The sequence below is a fragment of the Arachis hypogaea genome, chromosome 15, assembly GCF_003086295.3.
Source record: "Arachis hypogaea cultivar Tifrunner chromosome 15, arahy.Tifrunner.gnm2.J5K5, whole genome shotgun sequence".
Classification (NCBI taxonomy): domain Eukaryota; kingdom Viridiplantae; phylum Streptophyta; class Magnoliopsida; order Fabales; family Fabaceae; genus Arachis; species Arachis hypogaea.
Genome location: NC_092050.1, coordinates 125,318,300 through 125,340,537, shown reverse-complemented (window position 1 = coordinate 125,340,537; position 22,238 = coordinate 125,318,300). Strand labels below are relative to the sequence as shown.

Sequence of the window (22,238 nt, the reverse complement as noted above, 5' to 3'; positions counted from 1 at the left end):
AAATCACCATAAAACACACAAACTCAAAGTAGAATCCAAAAATGTGAATTTTGCACTAAAACCTATGAAAACACAATAAAACTTAAACAAAACATACTAAAAACTATATGAAAATATTTCCAAAAAGCGTATAAAATATCCGCTCATCAATTAGAGCAAAACGACATCAAGAACTCAAGCAGGAGCTAATCCAACTCCTACAAAAGAATTTGGATTTGTTTTCATAGAAAGCGTCTGATATCTCTGGTATCTTGCACGAGCTAATGTGACAAAAGCTATCAATATATCCTGGTTCAAGACTAATTCAATAGAGAAGAAGAAAATTAAGTGAAGAAAGGACTCGTGTAGTATAGGAACAAGTGGAAGCTCTCTTTAAAACCAGGTTAATTAGGGAAATTGAGCACCTGCTTTGGTTGGCCAATGTAATCTTGGTCAAGAAACAAAATAGAAAATGGAGGATGTGTGTTGACTACACTAACATGAACAAAGTATGTCCTAAAGATCCCTATCCTTTTTCTAGCATTGATTCCTTGCTAGATGCAATATCAGGTTATAGATTTTTATCATTCGTGGATGCCTACTCTGAGTACAACCAAAATATCCATGCACGCCCCAGACCAGGAGATGATCTCATTCATCACTCCAAAGGTGAATTACTGCTATGTAGTAATGCCATTTGTACTAAAGAACACAAGATCTACATACTAAATTTTAATGAACAAACTCTTCCACGAGCACATCAGGTCCCTAATGGAAGTATATGTGGACAACATGCTTGTTAAGAGCAGGGAGTAATCAACCTTGGTGTCCGACCTACAGAAAGTATTCAATACGACCAGAAAAGCATAACATGAGCTGCAGTCTTTTTTCTGACTTCATAGTTTTTCTCCAAGGGGTTTTACTGGAGGGGATTTAATGAGGCATCAAAGCAAGGAATAGGAGTGGATACTTATAAGACTCTTAGTAGCAACTAATACATATTTTGTAAAATTACTTCATCAATAAAAAAGTAAATTCATTCAACTGTTTTCTTTTATTTGTTAATCACACCCACTCAAGCTCGAGAAAACACAAAAGTTGTAACCGACCTTATCTGGCCAGCACAGAAAAGCGACGAGGCCTGAGTTGGGATGTACGAGTTATATACGCAATACAGGCTACAACCAAAATTGCAAAATAACTTACAATCTAAGTTATATAAAACAACAAACAAAAGTAACAAGCCAAGTAAAAGAAAATAAACAAGAAATTAAAAGCCATAAAAAAGGAGATAAAATTGTACTTAAACCATTGCAGAATAAAAGTGTTCAAAGCCCACAACCTAAGCCATCAAATGTACAATATAAAAGAAAAAGAAACTAAGAAGAGGTAGGAGCAGCTTCATCCTCAACAAGCTGGGAGGTTTCATCAGTTGAAGCAAGAGTAGAAGAAAAAGTCTAAGGATTGTCCAGCTTGGGCTCCTCTGGGATAAGGACAATTTGATCACCGACCATGATCTTGTCGGGATCTATGATTGAGATATTGAACTCGAGAACTAAGACTTGAAATTGGGCTTTCAAGTTATCTACTGTATCATCCAAGCACTTCATTGACGCGTATTCTAAGTCTTCATAATTTTGTTTTATTTTCTCGAGCTCCTTCTCCAACTTGAGTTTTTTGCTAAAAACTCGGACATGGCTCTCCTTAGCCTTTTTTTTAAGCTACCAACGCTGCTTCATAATCCGTGTCTGCCTGCTTCATCATCCCTCTCAGCATTGTGTTGTTCGAATTGAGGGCGTTTTTCTCGGTCTCAAGTTGATTCTTCTTCTTCTAAAGGGTCTCCACCTAAGTCTTCAATGCAAACAACTCAACCTTCAAAGCCCTAATAGGAGAATCTTTTAGTTTCTTCTATATAGTCTGGCATACAACAAACGTACAGATCCCACCCTTTATTAAACTTTCCTAATTCTCCCCTGAGCCTACATCATTGACAGCAACAACACTGCCATGCATCACGAATTCGTCTACAAAATCCTGAGCATCCAAATCAGATTCAAAGAAGCTCCTATATTTGCTGCTTAAGGTATTTCTCTTCTTGGAGTAGGAGGGAGCTTAGGAGTAGTCTTAGGAGCTTATACCTAGGGCTATGCTGTTCTAGGAACAAGCGAAGAAGTCGGAGAAGGGCTTGATGATTGACTGACCTGCTGCACCTGCTGATCCTCCTGGGCTTGGCGCTAGGCACTTTTTTTTTGGAAGCTATTAACCTCTTATATGAAGTTGAAGAACTAATCATTCTCTCTGAAAAGGAAAAAATGATTTCCAGTTAGAACAGACATAAAGGAAAGCCAGAAACTGAATCTACAGAAACCTACCTAACTTGATTTACACGTAACTAGGCTTACTAATTAGTAAGGTTTTGGTGGGTAGATTAGGAGATTGACCACAACACTATTGAAACATCTCCACAATCATAGCATCTTCCTCATCTAGGTCATCCAAATGATAACAAACAACCTCGGGTTCAGAGTTCTAGTACAAATGAAATATATATTCTGATTTTTCATTTAGCCAAAAAGGTCGGAAGTTTCCCCTAGGTTGAAAATTAAAATAATAGTTTTTAAAATTATAAAAGGATTCCTAAAAGATGAAAAAAATCTTTCGACCTTGCTGAGCTTGGAAGGATGTCCATTACTGTCTTTTGGTTGAGCTAAAAGGTTTTGTCAAGTAAAAAGATAAAAAAAAAATCAGAGAGAAACAATAAGTCCAAGGACTTGGCATACAACCTGGTAAATGCGCATGAATGTCCAAGAATTGAGGTGAAGTTCAAAAGGAGATACTTTGGAGGAAAATAAAATACCCATTACGAACTCAGTAAAAGGGATCTTAATTCCTATCCTATCAAAAAAGCATTCATATATTATATAAAATAAGGCTCCGAGTTGTCAAGAAAAAGGTAACACATTCTCTCCTAAGGATCAAGTGCTACTAGATCATAGTTCTCCTCCTCATTTTGATTTTTACAAAAAGCCCGAGTAAGTCGGAACTCCGCTGACATTTTTGTTCCCACCACAAAAACAACACTCAACACGATCAAATCTACCCACATAAAAATCTCTGGTATATATATTTGAAGGCATAATGACAACTATATAACGAGACATGGATTTACCGAGACCTACAAAAGAAAAAAGAAAGGCCTAAAGACAGGAAAAAAGTTGGATACATTCAAAACAAATCGAATCCCTTTTAAAGTATTAAACCACAGCTTCTACTAACATGGTAACAGCGACACTATCCCCTAAAAAGGTGACACCACTACTCCGGGGCAAAGAAAACCCAAGTACCAAAACAAAAACTCAAAACACATGAAAAATAGAAACTAGAAGGCATTTACTAGAAGAATTTCTAGAAATCAAAGCAAATAACACCAATAAGACAAAAAATTGTTAAGATCAAATATTTTTTATAAAAGAAAAAGTAAAATTGATCGATACAACCCTTTACTAAAGAGGATACAGGAAACGCAAGAAAAGCACAAAAACAGCAACATTCATATACACAGGAAAAGAAAAAGGATTTAACAACAATAACCTTGAGGATGAAGAGATGAAGGAGACACAAAAGAGCGCAACTAATGAAGTCTCGAGAGCCAAAGAAAGGAAGAAAGAAATTTGGAGAAACCAAACAGAGAATAGAAAAGGTGGCAAAAGAGAAGAAAGAGAAAAGCGAAGAAAAACAAGGATATATATACGCAACCAAAATAGGGGCAAAAAAAAAATTTCTTCTTAATTTATCTATCTAATTGAATTTGAATTTGATTTTTTTTTACTGAACTCAAAGAATAAATCTAGTTTTCTAATCTTTTCATATAGCCAAAGGTTATTCAAATCCAATAAGTATGAAATGAATCGTAACGATAATATTTAAAGAGGTTTATTATCGGTTAGAAATTTACTAAAATTTTTGTTGTTATATTTTTAAATTTTAAATTAGATATCTTAATTTTTCAAGTGTATTATCTTCTAATAATTTTTAAAAAATTTTCTTATGAAATTAAATTTTAAATTATTATAAATTTAATTAATTAATTATTAAATAATAAACTTGATTAGAAAAAAACTAGGATAGATGTAACATTTCCCTCATGTCACAAGCAATGTAATTCCGGGAGTTATGAAAATATTTACTCATAAATACAACATATGATAATTTGATAACATTTCCCCCCATGGTAAGAAAGAATTCATCTCTCTTTCGGAAACTATATTCTACAAATATAAAAATTAATTTCTTCCTAAATGTAAGGTTAATTTAATTCTTACAATTGAAAGATTTTGTGATTAGAACTTGTCCAGACCAATTTGGTACACCAAAAATTTGACGCACCAAAAATAAAAGAACACAAAATCACTAGGATAAAAATCACACAAATTATGAATAGCCTTGCGTTGCTATTTACTAGTTTGTCCATGTGGTAACTTCAAGATCTTTACTGCTAATTAAAACATTCATGGGCACGGATTAGTCTGATGCTAGTAATAATGATTAAAGTTGATGCTTTTTGCCAGCAGTTGTACCCTCATTGCATGGTTAATTATGTAGTCACAATAGCCATTAAATCATCTTCATACTAGATCACACCCCATATATAATCACTATAAAAGATATATATTTTTTTTCATTTCTTATTGATCACTTCTGTTCTTGCTTGATAAATCTCCGTTCGTGGTATAAGCTCGTCGAACCAAAATCAAACTTGATATGCCTTGAATGGATAAAGTATACGTTAGGAAAAGAAAAATACCAAAAATGAATAACTGCAAAAAATACTACCACATTCAAATTAGTTTCTAATATTTTGTAAAATTATATCTAAATGAATTTCTAACAACGTATTCTCTTGTATGAATTTCTCTTTTATAAATAGTATGGCATCTGTATATCCCATTATTTGGTTACTATTTTGTTAATCAAATCATTACTCATCATAAACATTTCTTGTGTAACCGATATATAAGGCACAATGAAGTATATTCATACCCAAATAAAGAATACTAGAAGGTCAATACTATTATTTTTTACTATTATTTTTAACTATTAATTCAATTTTTTTAATCTAACATTTTAAATATATTTTTAGCCTATATTTTAAATATTAATGATTAATTGTTGACTAAAAATAATAAATTCTTTTGATTTTCCTAGTATTTTTCTATCCAAATTATGAGCACAATCAACGGAGTTATAACCACCATATCAACTTTAAATATAAAAAGAAATAAAAAACTTACAGACGGGTGTATACAAATATTGGGCAATGGTCATATATGACATTATTGTTAGAGATATCAATGGGTGGTCTAAAAGATCAAGTCTGATCAAGTCTCCGGCAACCACGTTGGTGGTATGATTATAATTTATAAAGTTATGAACATGACTCATTTCACAGCTCTCAGATAACTAGATAATAGCTGCGCTAATTAATACCAACAATAATCACCATGTAAAAAATAATATAATATTATGTGTATTATGTGTACATTAAATCAATTATTAAAATTATTCACCAATTTATTTATAAAAAATAAATATGTTATTGATTTTATTTTTAATATATATTTTATATTCTAATATTATATTTTATATAGATAGTTAAATTTGATAATTGGATACTTAATATGATTCATTAAAATCAACTACAAAAATCAATCACATATAAAAAATACACAATAAAATATAAAATTTACATAAAAAAATAAATTATATATATTTAATTATTTATATATTTTAGTAGTTAATTTTAACATTTATTTTAACATTTATTTTTAAATATTAAAAAATTATAAAAATTTATTATTTTTTATTATTAATTAATTATCAATATTTAAAAATATAAAATATAATATATTATTAAATTATTAGACTAAAAAATTAAATAAATAACTAAATAATAATAAAAAAATAAAAAATTCTGGCGGGCTTTTTTTTTTTTTTAATACCCACTGCAGGAAAAATAAGACTAGGATAAGAATATGACTTTAGAAAACGATGGCATCCATGAACGGAGGAAAAGAATGGAGGACCGGTCAAATTAACTTACTTTAAAATCTAAATGTCATTCCCGTAAACAAGATAATTAATGACCAAAACCCTTTCCAACCAACAATTTCTCCGAAACAAAGAGAAAACAAGCTAAAACAAAATCTCCCAAATTCATGTAAAAGGTAATTATATTCATAATAATGGCAAAAAGCACACAAAGCATCATCACATTGTTTTACCATTTAACTTTCAAGTGACACAAAGCGAGAACCCGTCATCATCGTCCTGAACTCCTCAAAATCGATGGCGCCATCGCCGTCACTGTCAACACCGTTGATCATTTTCCGGCACTCATCGAGAGAACACGATTCGCCGAGGCTGGCCATGACGTTGTGCAACTCGTCCGCAGTGATAGAGCCATTGCCGTCGATGTCGAAAACGGAGAACGCGTCCTTTAGGTTTTCTAGAACCTCATTGGGATCAATGTCTTTGGTGTTTAGTTCAATGAACTCGCCAAGGCTGATAAATCCATCGCCATCTGCATCGACCTCGCGAATCATCTTGTCAAGTTCCTCCTTGCTTGCAGATTGCCCAAGGCTTCCCATTATGGATCCTAATTCCGAGGAAGAGATCTTGCCATCGCCATTAACGTCGAATTTCTTGAAGACTTGCTCCAATTCGGAGACGAACTCGGCGCGGGTGTACACCGCCAAGGACGGCGAGCGGGAGATGAGCGGGGAGCCGGTGGTGCCGGCGGTGGCGGCGTCGGATGGCGATGATAAAGATTTGTTGATGAGTTTCTTCTTGCGGTTGAAGAGGGATCTGAAGCCCATTATGATTTTAGTTGAAAGAGGGGGAGGCAACGAAGGAAAATCGAAGAGACGGCAAAGGGGTTATTGGGAGGAGAGTCCCCAGTGCAAAGCGAATTAGTTATTTGCGCAACTGCCAATGGGAACCAACTCCTTCGAACGTGGTGGGGCTTTGCCATGCCTTATTTCTCTAAATATCATCTTTGCTATGTTTGGCGATAGACATGCGTGATTACAGCAAAGGAATCGGGTTTAGGAGGTTGTTTCTTGTTAATTCATTCCTTCCTTATTTTTTTATTTAGGAAAACAAATTCAAGTTAAATTTAACTTTTGATTATATTTTGGAATCTTTATTTTTATATTTATCTTTATAGTATTCTAGTTGTAGTAGTAGTGTAATACAAATGGGAGTACGTTGAGTTTAAGAATTTATTTGTTTAGTTGTCGTCACTAGAAATTTTAAAATGTTTATTTATAAAATAATAGATTATTTAGTTAGGTTGTTATTTTTTAAATTTTAAAATATGTTTTCTTAGGTTGTTAGGTATTTAGTTTTTAATATTGTTAAACTAAATTAAAAAAATAGTTATAAATTAAAAATTATTTATTTAGATTGTTATTTTTTAAATTTTTAAATTGTAGTTACATTTTATTTATAAAATTTATTTTATTGACAATGTTACTCTTTAAAAAAAGAGACTAATAATAAGTTTATATTTATTTTATCTGAAAATTTAATCACCAGACATTTTTTAACTTTATTTTTAATTTTAAGTTATTTACTTAGATTATTTTGCTTAAGTTAAGCTATTTGTTTAGGTTATTCATAAAATTATAAATTTTTCATATGAATTATTTTTTATATGGTTATTAATTTTTAATATGTACTTATTTAAAAAAATTTTATTCAAATTTCTAATTAAAGTACCATGTTTAAAATTTTAAATTTAAATTTAAAATATAATTTTTTTAAATTTTTAAGTAAACAAATGAGTTTAAGAATATTTTTAAAATTTTATATAATTTATAAGCAAATATAATAACTACAAAAGATTATATTAAATTGATAAATAAAATTACCAATTTTATTAAAATATGAGGTTATTTGTGTTATTTAAAAGAAAATTTTAATTTGACATTCCTTTATTCTTAATTCTGTTTCTAATGTTGTTTCGATAAAATTGAATTAATTTAGTATTTCAAAAAATTTAAAATATTTTTTTCAAATTATTAATTTACAAATTATATTTAATTTTATTTATTTTTATTGGCAAATAATAAGATCGATACTACTTGTGATGAAACTAAAAAATCATTTATGGCAACATAAGACACATCAACTATTTGGTGGTAAGATTGTGGTTTTAGGAAGTGATTTCAGACACATACTTCCGGTAATTTCAAAAGGGAGTAGACACGATATATTGTCATCAGCTATTAACTCATCCCATCTGTGGTTGTTTTATTAGGTTCTGAAGCTGTATACAAACATGGGATTTTTAATGTCTTCTTTAGATCAACATGATGGTGATGAGTTAGAAGTTAAAATTTCAGATGATCTGCTGATTACAACTACTGATGATCCTCTCCCTCATTTGGTAAACTTTGCATATCTAGATTTGTTGCAAAATATGTCAAATTACAGATATTTTTAGATTAGGGTAATTTTAGCACCCACGCTTGAGAGTGTCAAGAAGGTAAACGATTTCGTCTTAACAATCTTTTCAGAGATGGAAAAGGAGAAAGGGGTCTCTGAGTTCTGACACAACATGTCAAGCTAATGAGAATAAAGATGTACAACAAGAGTGGTTCACACCAGAGTTCCTAAATGATGTTAAATATTCAGGACTATCTAACCGTACGTTGACTTTGAAGTCAAAATTGCTGTAATGCTATTGCAAAACATATATCAGACTTTAAATTTATACAACAAGACAAAGTTAATAGTTAACGAACTTGGCAACAACATAATTAAAGCGATGGTAGTGACTGATATTTTAACCTTATTTTGTTACAAAATTTTTTATAATATTAATTCTTTTTTTGTACTTAAAGGATTTCAATTTGTTAAAAAAATTTATTTTTGCTGAAAATAAATATTTTTTTATCTTTTTATTTAAAATATTATTATTGATATGTTAATATTAAAAATATAAAAAATAAACATACTTTAAAAAAATACTGTACGTCGTTTGTTCTTTATAAAATTAAATTAATTAATTAAGTATTAAAAATAATTTATAAATTGTGTTTAAAATTTTATGAATTTTTAAATTTTTAAATATAAAATATATATGTATGCAGTTTGGTATAATTTTTTATTGTTGTTATTTTTTAAATTGTAATTAGTTTTTTTTCATATAAACATACACATATTAAATGAGTAAAATGAAATTTAGAAATTTTAATATTGGCTTCAATGTAAATTTATTTATTTAGATTTGTTTTAAGAATTTTTTCTATAAATTTAAATTTATTTATTTTAGCATTTTTTATGTAGATTGTTATTTTAACTTTATTTTGTTATAAATATTTTTGTAATATTAAACTTTTTTTTACTCGAAAGATTTTAATTTGTTGAGGAAAAAATTATTTTCGGTGAATAAATATTTGTATCTTTTTATTTAAAATGTTATTATTGGTATGTTAGTATTGAAAATATAGAAGATAAAGCATACTTAAAAAAAATGTATTATAAAATCAAATAATTTTATGATTGTGGATATTTGTCTCTACGGGAGGCTGTGTGAAAAACTTTGACTTATGATATTTATCGGAGATGGTTTTTAGTGATGAGATTAATTTTTTATTTACCTGAAAAGCAAAATATCATATTTAAAGACAATGACAATCTTGAGAAAATCCCCGATCAAGAGAAAAAGAAATGTACGATATTCTTAGTATGAATAGAGGCCAAGAAAAAATTTGAAGTAGGTCAAACTTTAACGTATGCTGAGTTTCTAAATCAATTTGTTTATGATAGAGAAGAAAGGAAATGATATTCACGTAAGAGAATATTCTATCAGGAGGTTAAACTGTGTTCCACCGGGTACATGTGATATCTACTATATGAGAATTTTGTTAATTATTCAAAAAGGTTACACAACATATGAGTCTATTAGAACAGTTAACAGGATTACATATCCTAACTTTCAAGATGCTTTCTATTTTTATGGGACTACTGTGTTAATAAACCAAATCGTATTTGGAATGCAACTTAGATATTATTGGCTGATGGGATACTATATATGAGGAGAAAAATATTGAAAAACTAAGGTATTTCACTATGTGGTAAATTATTATCATATATAGGACTTTACTTGCCAAAATTAGTGTTCACCAATGAGTAACTTTACGTTGCTTTGTCAAAAGTTAAGAGTCACAATAGTTTGAACATTCTAATTCTAGATGAAGACAGCAATCCAAAGTCATCAACAACAAATGTCGTGTTCAACAAAATTTTTAATAATATTTAGATAAAAAAATAATATTTTCATTTTAGTAACATATTATGATTTATACTTTTGTACAAATATTTGTCGTATATATAACTAATTTATTAACTATACTTTTAGATTTGAAATAAAATGTATAACATGGAGCACAACATTATATGCCAATTGCTTTTCTAATGAGGTTAGTAAAATACTAGGTTTTCGATAAATTTCCATTAGCCTTATAATATAAAATTTAGTGTAAAATTGACATGCTACTATTACGGTTATATATGTTCTTATTTTTTTAGGTCTCTTTCCTTATAGCTCAAGAATATTATAGACTTCAAATTGTTCCATTTGCATTTTACTTTGAATAAAGATAAAACAACATATTAAGCATGTTTATTATATAAGACGATGATAATATTATACTAAACTTAAGAAATTTATGATTATAAAATATTATTTTCAATTTATCATGTCAAATTAAAATGTAAGTCCGTACATCGCACGGGTTTAACACTAGTAAAAAAAAGTATAGGAAAACAATGAGAATGGTAAACAACATGAACAATAGATTAAAAAAAATTAAAATCATAAATCAGATTATTAATTAATTATTAATAATTTCAAATTTTGAAATTTAAAAAATAAAAATTTTAAATTAAACCAAATCACAAACGGTGCAGTTACACCCAATATTACGCTAACCTCCCTTCTCCATTCACGAATTCCGGTCTGCAGAGTAACTCAGTTGCTGCTTCAATTCCCCGTTCTCCGGTCTGACGCTGCCCAGACTCTAGCCGCCGTTGCCTAGCCTTCAGCCGACGCCGCCCAGCCTCTCTGTGGACGTCTGATCGAGCCACACCAGCCCTGGACAGCCTCCTTCACGCTGCCCACCCGCCGCCGCCCAGCCTCTCCGCGAACGTCTGATCGCGCCGCACCAGTCTCGGACAGCCTCCTTTGCGCTGCCCACCTGCCGCCGGCCTTGCAGCCTCCCCCGCAGCCCACTACATTCACCGTCCCAGTGTCACCATCAGCGACATACCCGATCAATATACAGGGACATACGCGGCTAATGGAGTTTGATCATGGTTGCTTCTTCTGTTCATTCATCTCCTTCTTCTTCTACTTCAATGGCTAGTTTAGGATGGTCATTTTAGTAGGTATGCGGATGGTTATTTTAATTCTTATGTGGATGATTATTTGGATTAGATTGGATTTAGTTACATATAATTAAAATATGTTGGATATTCAATTCATTAGGTATGCGGATGATTATTTTTATCATTAAGTGGATGGTTATTTTTACTAGGGGTGAACGACGCCGGTAGCGGCGTGTGGCAAGCCAAACAGCGACGATGAAGTGGGATGATTATTGATGAATGTGGGGGTGGCAACCGGTTGGAAAAGAAGAGGGTATTTGAGTGAAATGTTTTGGTAAATTAGGGTTTGGGATGGTTATTCTTTTAGAATAACTAAGTAGATTTTTTGTTTAGGTAATTTGTAGAGTATTTTTTTTTTACATGTATTGGACTAAATCTACAGCCCATTGTTGACATTGTTTAAATTCTCCATTGTCTCCCTAGCGGAGTTGTTCACAATATCCTCTATGCTGGGTACAGGCTATGATGTACGGACACTGCCACGGATATGGGATACGACACGACATGGATACGTCGACACACGAATTTTAAAATCTTATAAGACATTGAGACATGTATACATGTAAAATATAAAATATTTTTTCGATAAATCGTAATGATATTTTAATATTTTATTGATATTAAAACATAAATTAAGTTTTTAATTATTTTTAATGTCTTATTTTAATTATATAAAGTATTTAAAATATTTTTTATTTTAATAAATAATAATATATACTATTTCTAAATTTATTTCGAGAATACATATTAAGAATAAGATTGGATACACTGACACGTGATGGTATTTAGTGTGTCCAAGAGTGTCCAAAAAAGAATTTTTTTTTTATTAAAACACAATTGGACACAGCAGACACACATGTCTTATGAATGTTAGTGAATATCGTGTCCAAAATACATTTGACTCGCAGACACGTAACGCAACGAAGTGTCCGTGCTTCATAAGATAGAAGTGTAACGCTTTTCCTCCCTCATGAGATGAATCCAACCTTCATATTATTATTAGGAAAAATTATTATAAAGGATCCTATGAGAGATTTAATTATTAAAAAAGGACCGTTATAGCATAGTTGTCAGAATCGAACCGGCGATCAAATCGATCAGATTACTAATTTGTTGGTTTGACGGATAAGTTATTGGTCCATCCGGAAAAATTGGTCATATATAAATAAAAAATAAAAAAATAGTAAAAAATCTAAAATTAAAATTTGAAATATATATTTTTACTAATATTTTAAAAATAATTAAGTTTCGAATTCTAAAAATAACTAATATAAAGATAGACATAAAATTAATCTGTACTACCATAATAACATCTTAATTGGACACAATAAGAATAACAATGCATAAACTATATCCAAAAAGTAATTTCAAAGTTTGAAAATTTTTATATAATTAAATAATTATATAAGTTTATTTTTCTTCTCAGAATAAGTATTTTTTTATTTTATTTTATATTAATTATTATTTTTATTTTAAAATTAATTAATTTGTACTTCAATTAAAAAACTAATCAATTTAAAAAATGTTGAATATAAAAAATATTGAATTAAGTATTTCTGTATATATATATATATATATATTAGTTAGGATATTATATAAAATGCAATATATACCATAAAGACCATGAAAGATACAAAAAAATATTAGTGCAGTGGTTGTTAGTTTGTTCTTCATATTAGAAGAGCCAAGAGTCAAGTTCGACTCCTACCCCTTGCGGTGTGATTTTACAATTTGGCTTCCACCTCTTGCTATGTGATTTTACAAATTTCTCAATTCTGCGCTGACGTCATCAGCGCGCCGGTTGATCTTACTTGTTGATTATTTGATCGGACCAGTTTGTGCCGATTTTGATCGGTTTTAACCGGTTTATTTTTTTAAACGGTTAGAACAGTAACCTAGATCAATATAGGATCTCGTTCATCGGTTTTTCGGTCGATCCAGTCCAATTTTAATAACTATGGTTAATACTAAAATTGTTAAAAATAACTATTTTTTATAATATTTAGAAAAACCAAATTTTTTTTAGAAAGACATATTTTTAGGTAATTTTTTATTTATTTTTTTTGTAAACATATTTTTTTATTCTCTATTATATTCGAGTCTTTATTTACACACTTTCATCTATAACAATAATTTGTTGTTAGTGAATCCCCTAAGCTCCAATTCACCATTAGTAATAAGTGTTTGTTTAGGCGCCATTATTTTGATAAAAAAAGATCTTTTTTCAATGAAAAATATTTTTTTTTTATTTTTTAGCGTGTTTGGCAAATTTCTAGTAGTAAAAGTAAAAGTACTAGAAAAATAAAAAAAAAAACATCTTTTTTGAGAAGTTGTAATTTACATCTTTTTTTAAAAGATCTTTTTTCCTTGAAAATAAGATATTTTTCATGTAATAAATAAACAAAAAAGTATTTTTATATTATTGTACCCAAACATAATTGCTAGATAAAAAAATCTTTTTGCATGAGATACCCAAACATAAAATTACTTTTACTTTTTTATAAGATCTTTTAAAAAAAGATAATTCGAAAAAAGATCTTTTCTTAGAAACTCACCCAAACAAACCCTAAGTCTTTTAGCTCACGTTTTTCTTACTTGTTTATCTTCCGTGATAAGAATGAAGAGCCATTTGATAATGAATAGGATTCTATTAAACTCAAAATAAAACAATTAGACTAACAATAGAAACATATACTATAATTGATCATTCAATAGTATGCAAATAAAAATGATCTTTCAAGTATAAATTAAACTTGAATTGTAGTTGAAGCAGTCTTGATTATCTAATGCATGAGAATATCCATTAGACTGCATAAAGCAATTTGAGAATTTTCTTATGTTAAAAAGTTTTTCATTTTCTAAATTTTAAAAACAAAACTATGAAGTTACAATCCACTATACATATCAAACAAAGTACAAAACTATGAAAACTTCATGAGATATTGTTTTTCAATTTGGGTAAGAGATTATCAATACAAAGAAAAGTAAAATATAGAACATAAGATTAAAAAATTTTAAATTCTCCTAACATAAACAGAATATAAGGACCTTTTGAAACACTAGCTGAATTTTACTTTGACTTCAAGTCAAATGTTTATTGCAATTTGTAACCAAGAATGGTAATGTACTCAACAAAGTAAATTACATATTTTTTACAATAGCAAAATGAAATTAAAATGGAACATATATAAATTTTTTTTATATCTATTTCTATTCATCATAGACAAATAAATAAACCTAGGTACCTGCATTAAATTCAAACAAGTGTTAAAGTCCAAAATCCATCAAGCCAAATATAAAAAAGAAGTTAGTAATTTTGGCAAAAATTATATAGTTCACCTAAGAAAATGGATTTATGGAGAACTCAGGGGCGAAGAGGAATTCGTGAGAAGAGCTCCAACAGTGACAAAGGCATAACAGAGTCACCTAAGTATGGCAAAAGCATTTGTGTACAAGAAGATAAAACCGACAGAAATGAAAAAAATATGCCAAGAAAGAGGAAGAAAAAACACAATGACAATGAAGATGATAGAGGAGAAAAAACACAAAGCAAGGAACAGGGAGTGAAGAAGAGAATAATAGAATAATTTTGTCATTTCAAGTTTTATTTGTTAATTCTTTTTTAATATAATTTTTATTTGTTTTTTTTTAATAATTTTAATATAATTGATTTTTTTAATTAAAATCTCTTAATGATTTTTAGCACTAATTTTCCATTATTATTAGAGTGCTTATTGGTATTTATTTTTATTTATTAAATGTATTTAAAAATATTAAAAACTAAATTAGTTAAGATGATAGGTTGTTTATAACTTAACTAAAAACTTTTGGGTTCAAGTTTATATACAATAAAAAAAATTATAAATTATATATAATGAAGAGTAGTAATAAAAAGTTGGACATCAATCTTTCACATAACGTTTTATATAATCAAAATTAAATACTTACATTTTTACTTTAAATTTTAAGAGTTTGATTTTGATGTATTTATAGTATAAACTATTTACATAATCGTTAAATCACATATGTTTAATTGTTTTGGATGATTATTCACGTATTTAATATAAAATATAATTGTTTTTTTGATATGATATGACATAATTAGATGCATTACAAGAAAAATATTGAGTACCGTCAGATTTATTGTCGGATTCATCAAATAAATTTGCCGGTAAAAAGTTTACCATCGGATTTACTGTTGTACTGGAGTTGACGGTATAAACGACGTCTAAAACTATTTACCAGCGGATTATTTTTGTTCGACGCTATTTACTGGCGGATTTTCCATCGATATTTTCAATGGATTTGTCAAGACTGAGTTGATCTTTACCAATTCGCTGGTATTTTCAATGGATTTGTTGAGACTGAGTTGATGTTTACCGTCGGATTAACCCGACCGTAACTTTGGCGCCATATCACGTGTTTAGGTGCCAAGTTACCGTCGGACGATTTATTCGCCAGTAAATCCTACTTACCACTCTGCTCTTTGTCTTCATGAACGGCGACAACGTCGGTGCTGGACAGCGACAGCAATGGTGTTGGGTGGCGACGACGGCAAACGAACAAAGAGAAAGAGGGAGTCACAGCCGATGGAGGGGAGAAGACGAACGGGCTAACGGAGCTGACAGAGGGGCAGGCAGCGGCAAGGCTGAAGACGGACGGCGAGGAGAGGCGGCGGTTAGAGAGAGAAATGGAGAAAAGAGGTTAGAGAGAGAGAGAGAGGAAATTTCGAAATGAAGGGGGAGAGGGTTCACGCTTAAAATTTTAGGGCTCGTTACCGTCGGATTTACCGGCGGATGAATCTGATAGATGAATCCGACGGTAACTTATGCCGGGTCATCAAAACGCAGCGTTTCACTAAATTGGGTTTATTGGCGGATTGTTCCGATAGTAAATCCCGTGCTAAATTTCGCTCCTATTTTCTCCATTATCCCTCCAAGTATTACCAGTGAATTTACCGTTGGAAACTGAAATTTGCTAGTAACGAATTGACCAAACGAATTTCACATTAAAACCGTCCATAAATCTGTTGGTAAATCCAATGCTAATATACGATGTTAAATCTGACGATACTCAATATTTTTTTTTTGTAGTGATGCATATATAAAATTAAATTTTAATTTTAAATTCTAAATCTTACGTACTAAATTTTAAATTTTTTTATTAAAAAACAAGGGAGAAATAAATTATTTTAAAAAAATGTTAGGAGAAGAAAACTCAGGTTTTTTAATTTTTTTTCTAAGAAGAAAACTCAGTTACTCCACACAAAAAACGTTTTATGTTCCCCTTTTAAGATGCTACCAATAAGAACATTTGTTTAGAGCCCAAACTGGCGTGGCGAACTTGCTATGATTGAATTCAGACCCATCCTAGCCTTATCCTTAACTCCCGTATATTTATTGGCCTCTAATTTCACAGAATTAAACATACATCTCCTATATTTATTATATGCAACATGCATCTTGCAGCACTTCCCATGGTATCCAAACTTTCTAGGATGATTCTATTATTTCCATTTTCCATACCATGTTCTCTAAAGGACATTACTACACACGATGTCAACTTGTCATGTCCCCTCAGAATTTTGGATTTGAACCACAGAAGAGGTTCGAGTCTTTTATGTGCAGCAAGAAGGCAGGTTCGATATCAAGATGGGGATATTGATGATGATGATGAATATGGGCACAATAAGGAAATCGCAATGTTGGAGTTGTACAGTCAATCAGCAAGAGATGAAGTACTCTTTGTTCATGCCATTGTGGACCAAGAGGAAGTAGATCTGCTCATCTTCAAGGTCGATTGTTTATTTGCTTCATATTTAGATTTGGATTGTTATATGATTATTATATTAACTACCAATATAGCAATACATCAGCTCTATCATTAATAATAGTAAACAAATGCAATTAAACGTGACCATAGAACGGCTAAGATCATAGTCATAAACGTGACCTTTTAATTCAAAAATATTATTTAATTTGTACATTAAAATTAACCCGTAAACTCAATTATTATATCTAACTCATTTTTAATGTATATTTTATACTAGTAATTACTTTTAGTATAAATCTAATATACTTGCGTTTAATCTATAGTCACGTTTTTTACTTTATAAAAAAAGGACCGTGACTTTTGCCTATGAAACTGTGGCTATTAAATTATGGTATAGTATTAGCCACAGTTAAAAATCATGACTTTTGCTCAAAATATACTACCATAGATCAAAGGTCATAGTTTGTTATATCTATGGTCAAAACTGTGACCTAGAGTAAAAAATGTTGTGATGAACTCACAGCCTAGTGATTTTCTTATTTGTATCTAGGGTCCTCTTCCACTCTTATATATCCCCCTCCCAAGTTGCTATTTTGGGTTAAAAAAAATCATAAATAATAATTAGGACCAATCTACATAGCTCTCTTTTCCTTTTAATAGCAAATTTTGTTTTATTGGCTACAATATAATTGCTTTGTCAAGGCAAATATAATTTAGTTACAATATATAATTACATTTCAGGGCCTTTCTTCAAGCTTGAGCTACAGTACCTCCCCAGACTTAACTAGAAGCATTCTACCAGAAAGGGCAGTGATAAAGACCATAGATAGAATCAAAGGGCCTTTCGACCCTAACAATATAGTGTACCTGCAAAAAGATGTACCATGGGAAGATTTCAAGACAAATCTGCTATCTAATTAAGTGAGTTTCAGTTGCGTTAATTTTCAGCAACAAAAAAGTGAAAAAAAAAATACCCAAATCAGTAATGATTTTTAAAATAGGATACTTTTTCAAGTTTTAAAATATGTAAAATAGTTCTCTCCGTTAGTCATTAGAAATGACTGTTGACGTGAAACATTAATTCGTACACAAATCATTAAGTGTTCACATATGTGAACTGAGCAAATTAGTTCTCGGAGTAAGTATAAAACAATCTCTAAAAAAATAAAAAAAAAATCTTAAAACAATTCTTGAAAATTTTAAAAATTTTAAAATAGTTCCTTCTAATATTTTTAATCTTTTTCAAAAATCAACATCATATAATATTTTTGTTAATTAGAATAATAAAATATTATTAAAAAATATATAATATATAAATAATACAGAAAATAAAAAAATATATATTAAAACATAATTTTATTAATACTAAAATATCATAAAAAATAATATTATTTAATCATTAATCTATAATACCTACATCGAGGTAATGTACAAAATAGAAACTAGAATAATAATAACTAAATTTAAGAGATTATTGAATTATGAATAACAATATTTATATATCTAAATTCTTAAGATATTGACAGTAAATAAATTTAGAAAAATATTCCTAAATAAAAAATCTATTTTTTCTTGACATAATTACTAATTGTGTTTCTACAAACAGTTTTAATTACAAGCTTATTTTGTGCAGCATTACAAATATTAAATTCCAAAACTTTAATTTCTAATGAACATGAATAGAATACTTAAATTTGCCAAGACATTTCTTCTTCAAATGTTGCATAGTATTAGGAGCTTCACAATAGAATTTTGTATTTTTGTAAATTATTTACATTACCTTATGGTTGACCAAAACTTACAAATTTATCTTCATAGATGACTTGGTTCGCATTACATGTAAGTTCTAAAGTGTTGCCTTCATAAACATTTACACAAATATTTTCAAATGTTTATGAGAAAAAATTTATGTTTATGTTAAATAAAAATTCTTCTCTCTCTTCAAACAACACTAGTTCATTCTCTTATTCATCATTAAAAAATGATCATAGAATATAGTACCTATAAATTAAATTAAATTAAATTAAATTAATATCTTGCATGGTAAAAAATAAATATTGATTCATTTATTTTAAATTATCCTTTTTTGAAATAGTGCCTTTCTAATTGAAAATACATAAAAAAATTTTGTATATAAATAATTAAATTTGGGATAAATAGGCCAAAATGTTAAAAATTAAAATTTATTAATTTAGAAATAATTATATATACATAATTCGAAAGCAAGGACTATTTAAAATTTTAAATTTTTTTTACGAACTATTTTGAGAGTTTTTAAAATTTTTAGAAATTATTTTGTATTTTATCATAAGAACTGATTTGTTTATATGTGTGAGTTAACGTTCCATGTCAGCAGTTACCGTTAGTGATTAACGGAGAGAATTATATTGTTTAATAGAAATAAACGTTAGGAGCTATTTTGTGTATTAAAATCTGAGAGATTGAAATATCCAATTTTAAAAACTCTCAAAACTGATTTGGATAATTATTAAAAAAAATCCATTAATTTTTTAATAAAGAAAGGTACTTTTATAAAATTATAAGGCTATTTGAAAACATTTTATAGTACTTTTATTAAAACAAAGAAAAAATTTGTTTCATAACGTGTTGTTCTTTAAAAAAAAAAAGGCTTAATTACTCCAATAATGCTCTACATCCATATTAAAAACTTAACCAAGTCATCCAAGCATTTTTTTTTAAACGCGCCTCCCCCTCCCCCCAAGTTACTTGAAATACACGCGCACCCCCTCTCCCTCCTATTAATGTAACAGATTTACGTAAACCTCTTCTTCAACGTAAGCATTCTTCTTCTTCTTCTCTTCTTCAACGTTAACGATTTGCATTGTAATTTTCGGATCTGCAATCTCTACTGCTCATCGTTCTTCTTCTTTTTTCTTCTCTTCTGCTCGTTGTTCTTCTCTACTGCTCATCTTTCTTCTTCCTATTCTTCTTTGTTTTCTTCTTCGATTTTGTGGATTTATCTTCTTCGTTTTCAGATTTCAATATTCTATCAAAACAATGAATGATTCAACTTCAAATCAGTTGAATGAGAGCATTTTGGATTATTATTCTGAAACGAATCAAGAGGACAAAGTTTGGATTATTTTTTGAATCGAATTGAATGGAATACAATTGTTAAATTGAATTGAATTGAATTGAAGGTACGCAAATGTTCTGAATTGAATTGAATTAATAATCTCTAAATTGTAGACACATGTGTGTTAAATTTGAATTTATATCATGGATAATATTTCGTTCATTCTGTACTATACAATTGTTTCACCAGAATAACGTGTTCAGTTCATTTTGCATAAAGCTATTTGAATTTGATTTTATATAATGGATAATGTTATATTCATTTAGTAGTCTACAATTGTTTCACCATGAGCACGTGTTTGATTTGTTATGCAAAAATCTGTTTAAATTTGATTTTATATAATGAATAATGTTCCATTCATTTAGTACTATACAATTGTTTCACCATAATGACGTGTTCGGTTCATTATGCAGAAAGTTGTTTGAATATGAATTTATATAATGGATAATGTTCCATTCATTTAGTTCTATACAATTGTTTCACTATAATAACATGTTCGGTTCATTCTGCAGACCAGGTGTGTTGTGGATGAACGATTTGTCCCAAAGGTCGGGATGATTTTCAAGACACTAGAAGAAGCCGAAAAGTTCTACAAAAATTATTTTAAACTTGCCAGTTTTTCTACCAAAATAAGGAATACGACTTGGAAGGGAGATGAGATTAAGAATCAACTAATCGTATGCAGCAGAGAGGGAAGGTGAAAATCCAAGATATCTCCTACTCTAAAGATAAATCCCTCAGCTGGCATAAACTATCCAGCCAAGATCTACGTACACATATTGAAGGACGTCGGTCTTTGGATAATTTCCAAAGTTGTTCTGAATCACTCACACCCTTGCTGTCTAGACCGGGAAGAGATGCTCAAATAACACAGGGAGCTAAGCATGTTCTTGCGTCGCACCATCGAAACCAACGAGGAAGCCAAAATTAGACCGATAAAAACTTACCAATCATTCGTATAGCAGTAGTCGACAATCACTGGAAACTAAGTTTTATAGAAAAAAATGTGAGGAATTACATCACAAGGGAAGTACAGAATATTTTCGAACAAGAAGATGCCGAAGAATTCGGGAAGTACCTACTAAGAATGAAAGAGAAGAACCAAAATTTCTTTTTCGAGCTCAACCTCGAAGGCGATCACTCCATCAAAAATGCATTTCGGGCCAACGCAAGAAGCAGGGTTGCATGCGAATATTTCAGAGATGTTGTTTCATTAGACACCACCTACAACACAAACAGGTATTCGGTTCACCCAAAATAAGTATTTACATTCACTAAATCCACACATTTCGGTTCATCACATTGTGAGAGTGTCCATTTATGCAAGTACAATATGGTTTTTTGTTCTTTTGTTGGCGTGAATCACCACGGTTAGTCGACACTTCTCGTATGTGTCCTGATGAAAAATGAGGACATCCAATCATTCAAATGGCTATTCGAGTGTTGGCTTCGTTGCATGGGAGGGAAGGGCACCAAAAGGCATTCTCACCGACCAATGCGCATCGATTCAAAGGGCCATCGAGATGTGCATGCCAACAAAAACTCATCGGTGGTGCATCTAGCACATCATGAGGAAGATCCCAAACAAACTAAATGGCTACAAGCGAAACGAAGAAATTGAACAAGAGATGATCCACGTCATTTGGAACTGGTTCACAAAAGATGCATTCGACAAAAACTAGAATGATTTCCTCACAAAGTATGGCCTCGGAGGCAACAAGTGGCTCTCAGGTAACCGAGATTTTAATTTGAATTATTTTCATGTCGTTACTTTTTAGGTCAAAACATGCACAGATTTTGGTTTAACACAGCTCATTTGTTCGGTTCATTCTGCAGAGTTGTACGAGGATCGGCATATATGGATTCCAATTTACCTAGATCACCACTTCTGGGCTGGGATGAGAAGCACACAAAGAAGCGAGAGCATGCATGCATT

The 22,238-nt window shown here is 30.2% G+C and overlaps 1 protein-coding gene and 1 long non-coding RNA gene across 2 annotated transcripts; one reads left to right on the top strand and one right to left on the bottom strand.

Moving 5' to 3' along the window:
- Positions 1-4,605: 4,605 nt before the first annotated feature.
- Positions 4,606-7,252, bottom strand: LOC112750600 (probable calcium-binding protein CML25). The gene is made up of 2 exons (XM_025799393.3): positions 6,261-7,252; positions 4,606-4,744 (listed from the first exon to the last, which is right to left on the bottom strand). Exon 1 carries the CDS (start codon positions 6,852-6,854, stop codon positions 6,264-6,266), a length of 591 nt encoding a protein of 196 aa, XP_025655178.1. The 5' UTR covers positions 6,855-7,252; the 3' UTR covers positions 4,606-4,744; positions 6,261-6,263.
- A 9,477-nt stretch (positions 7,253-16,729) lies between these two features.
- On the top strand, positions 16,730-18,146 carry LOC112750599 (uncharacterized). The gene is made up of 2 exons (XR_011872225.1): positions 16,730-17,227; positions 17,947-18,146. It is a non-coding gene; the product is annotated as an uncharacterized lncRNA (long non-coding RNA).
- The last annotated feature ends 4,092 nt before the right edge of the window (positions 18,147-22,238 follow it).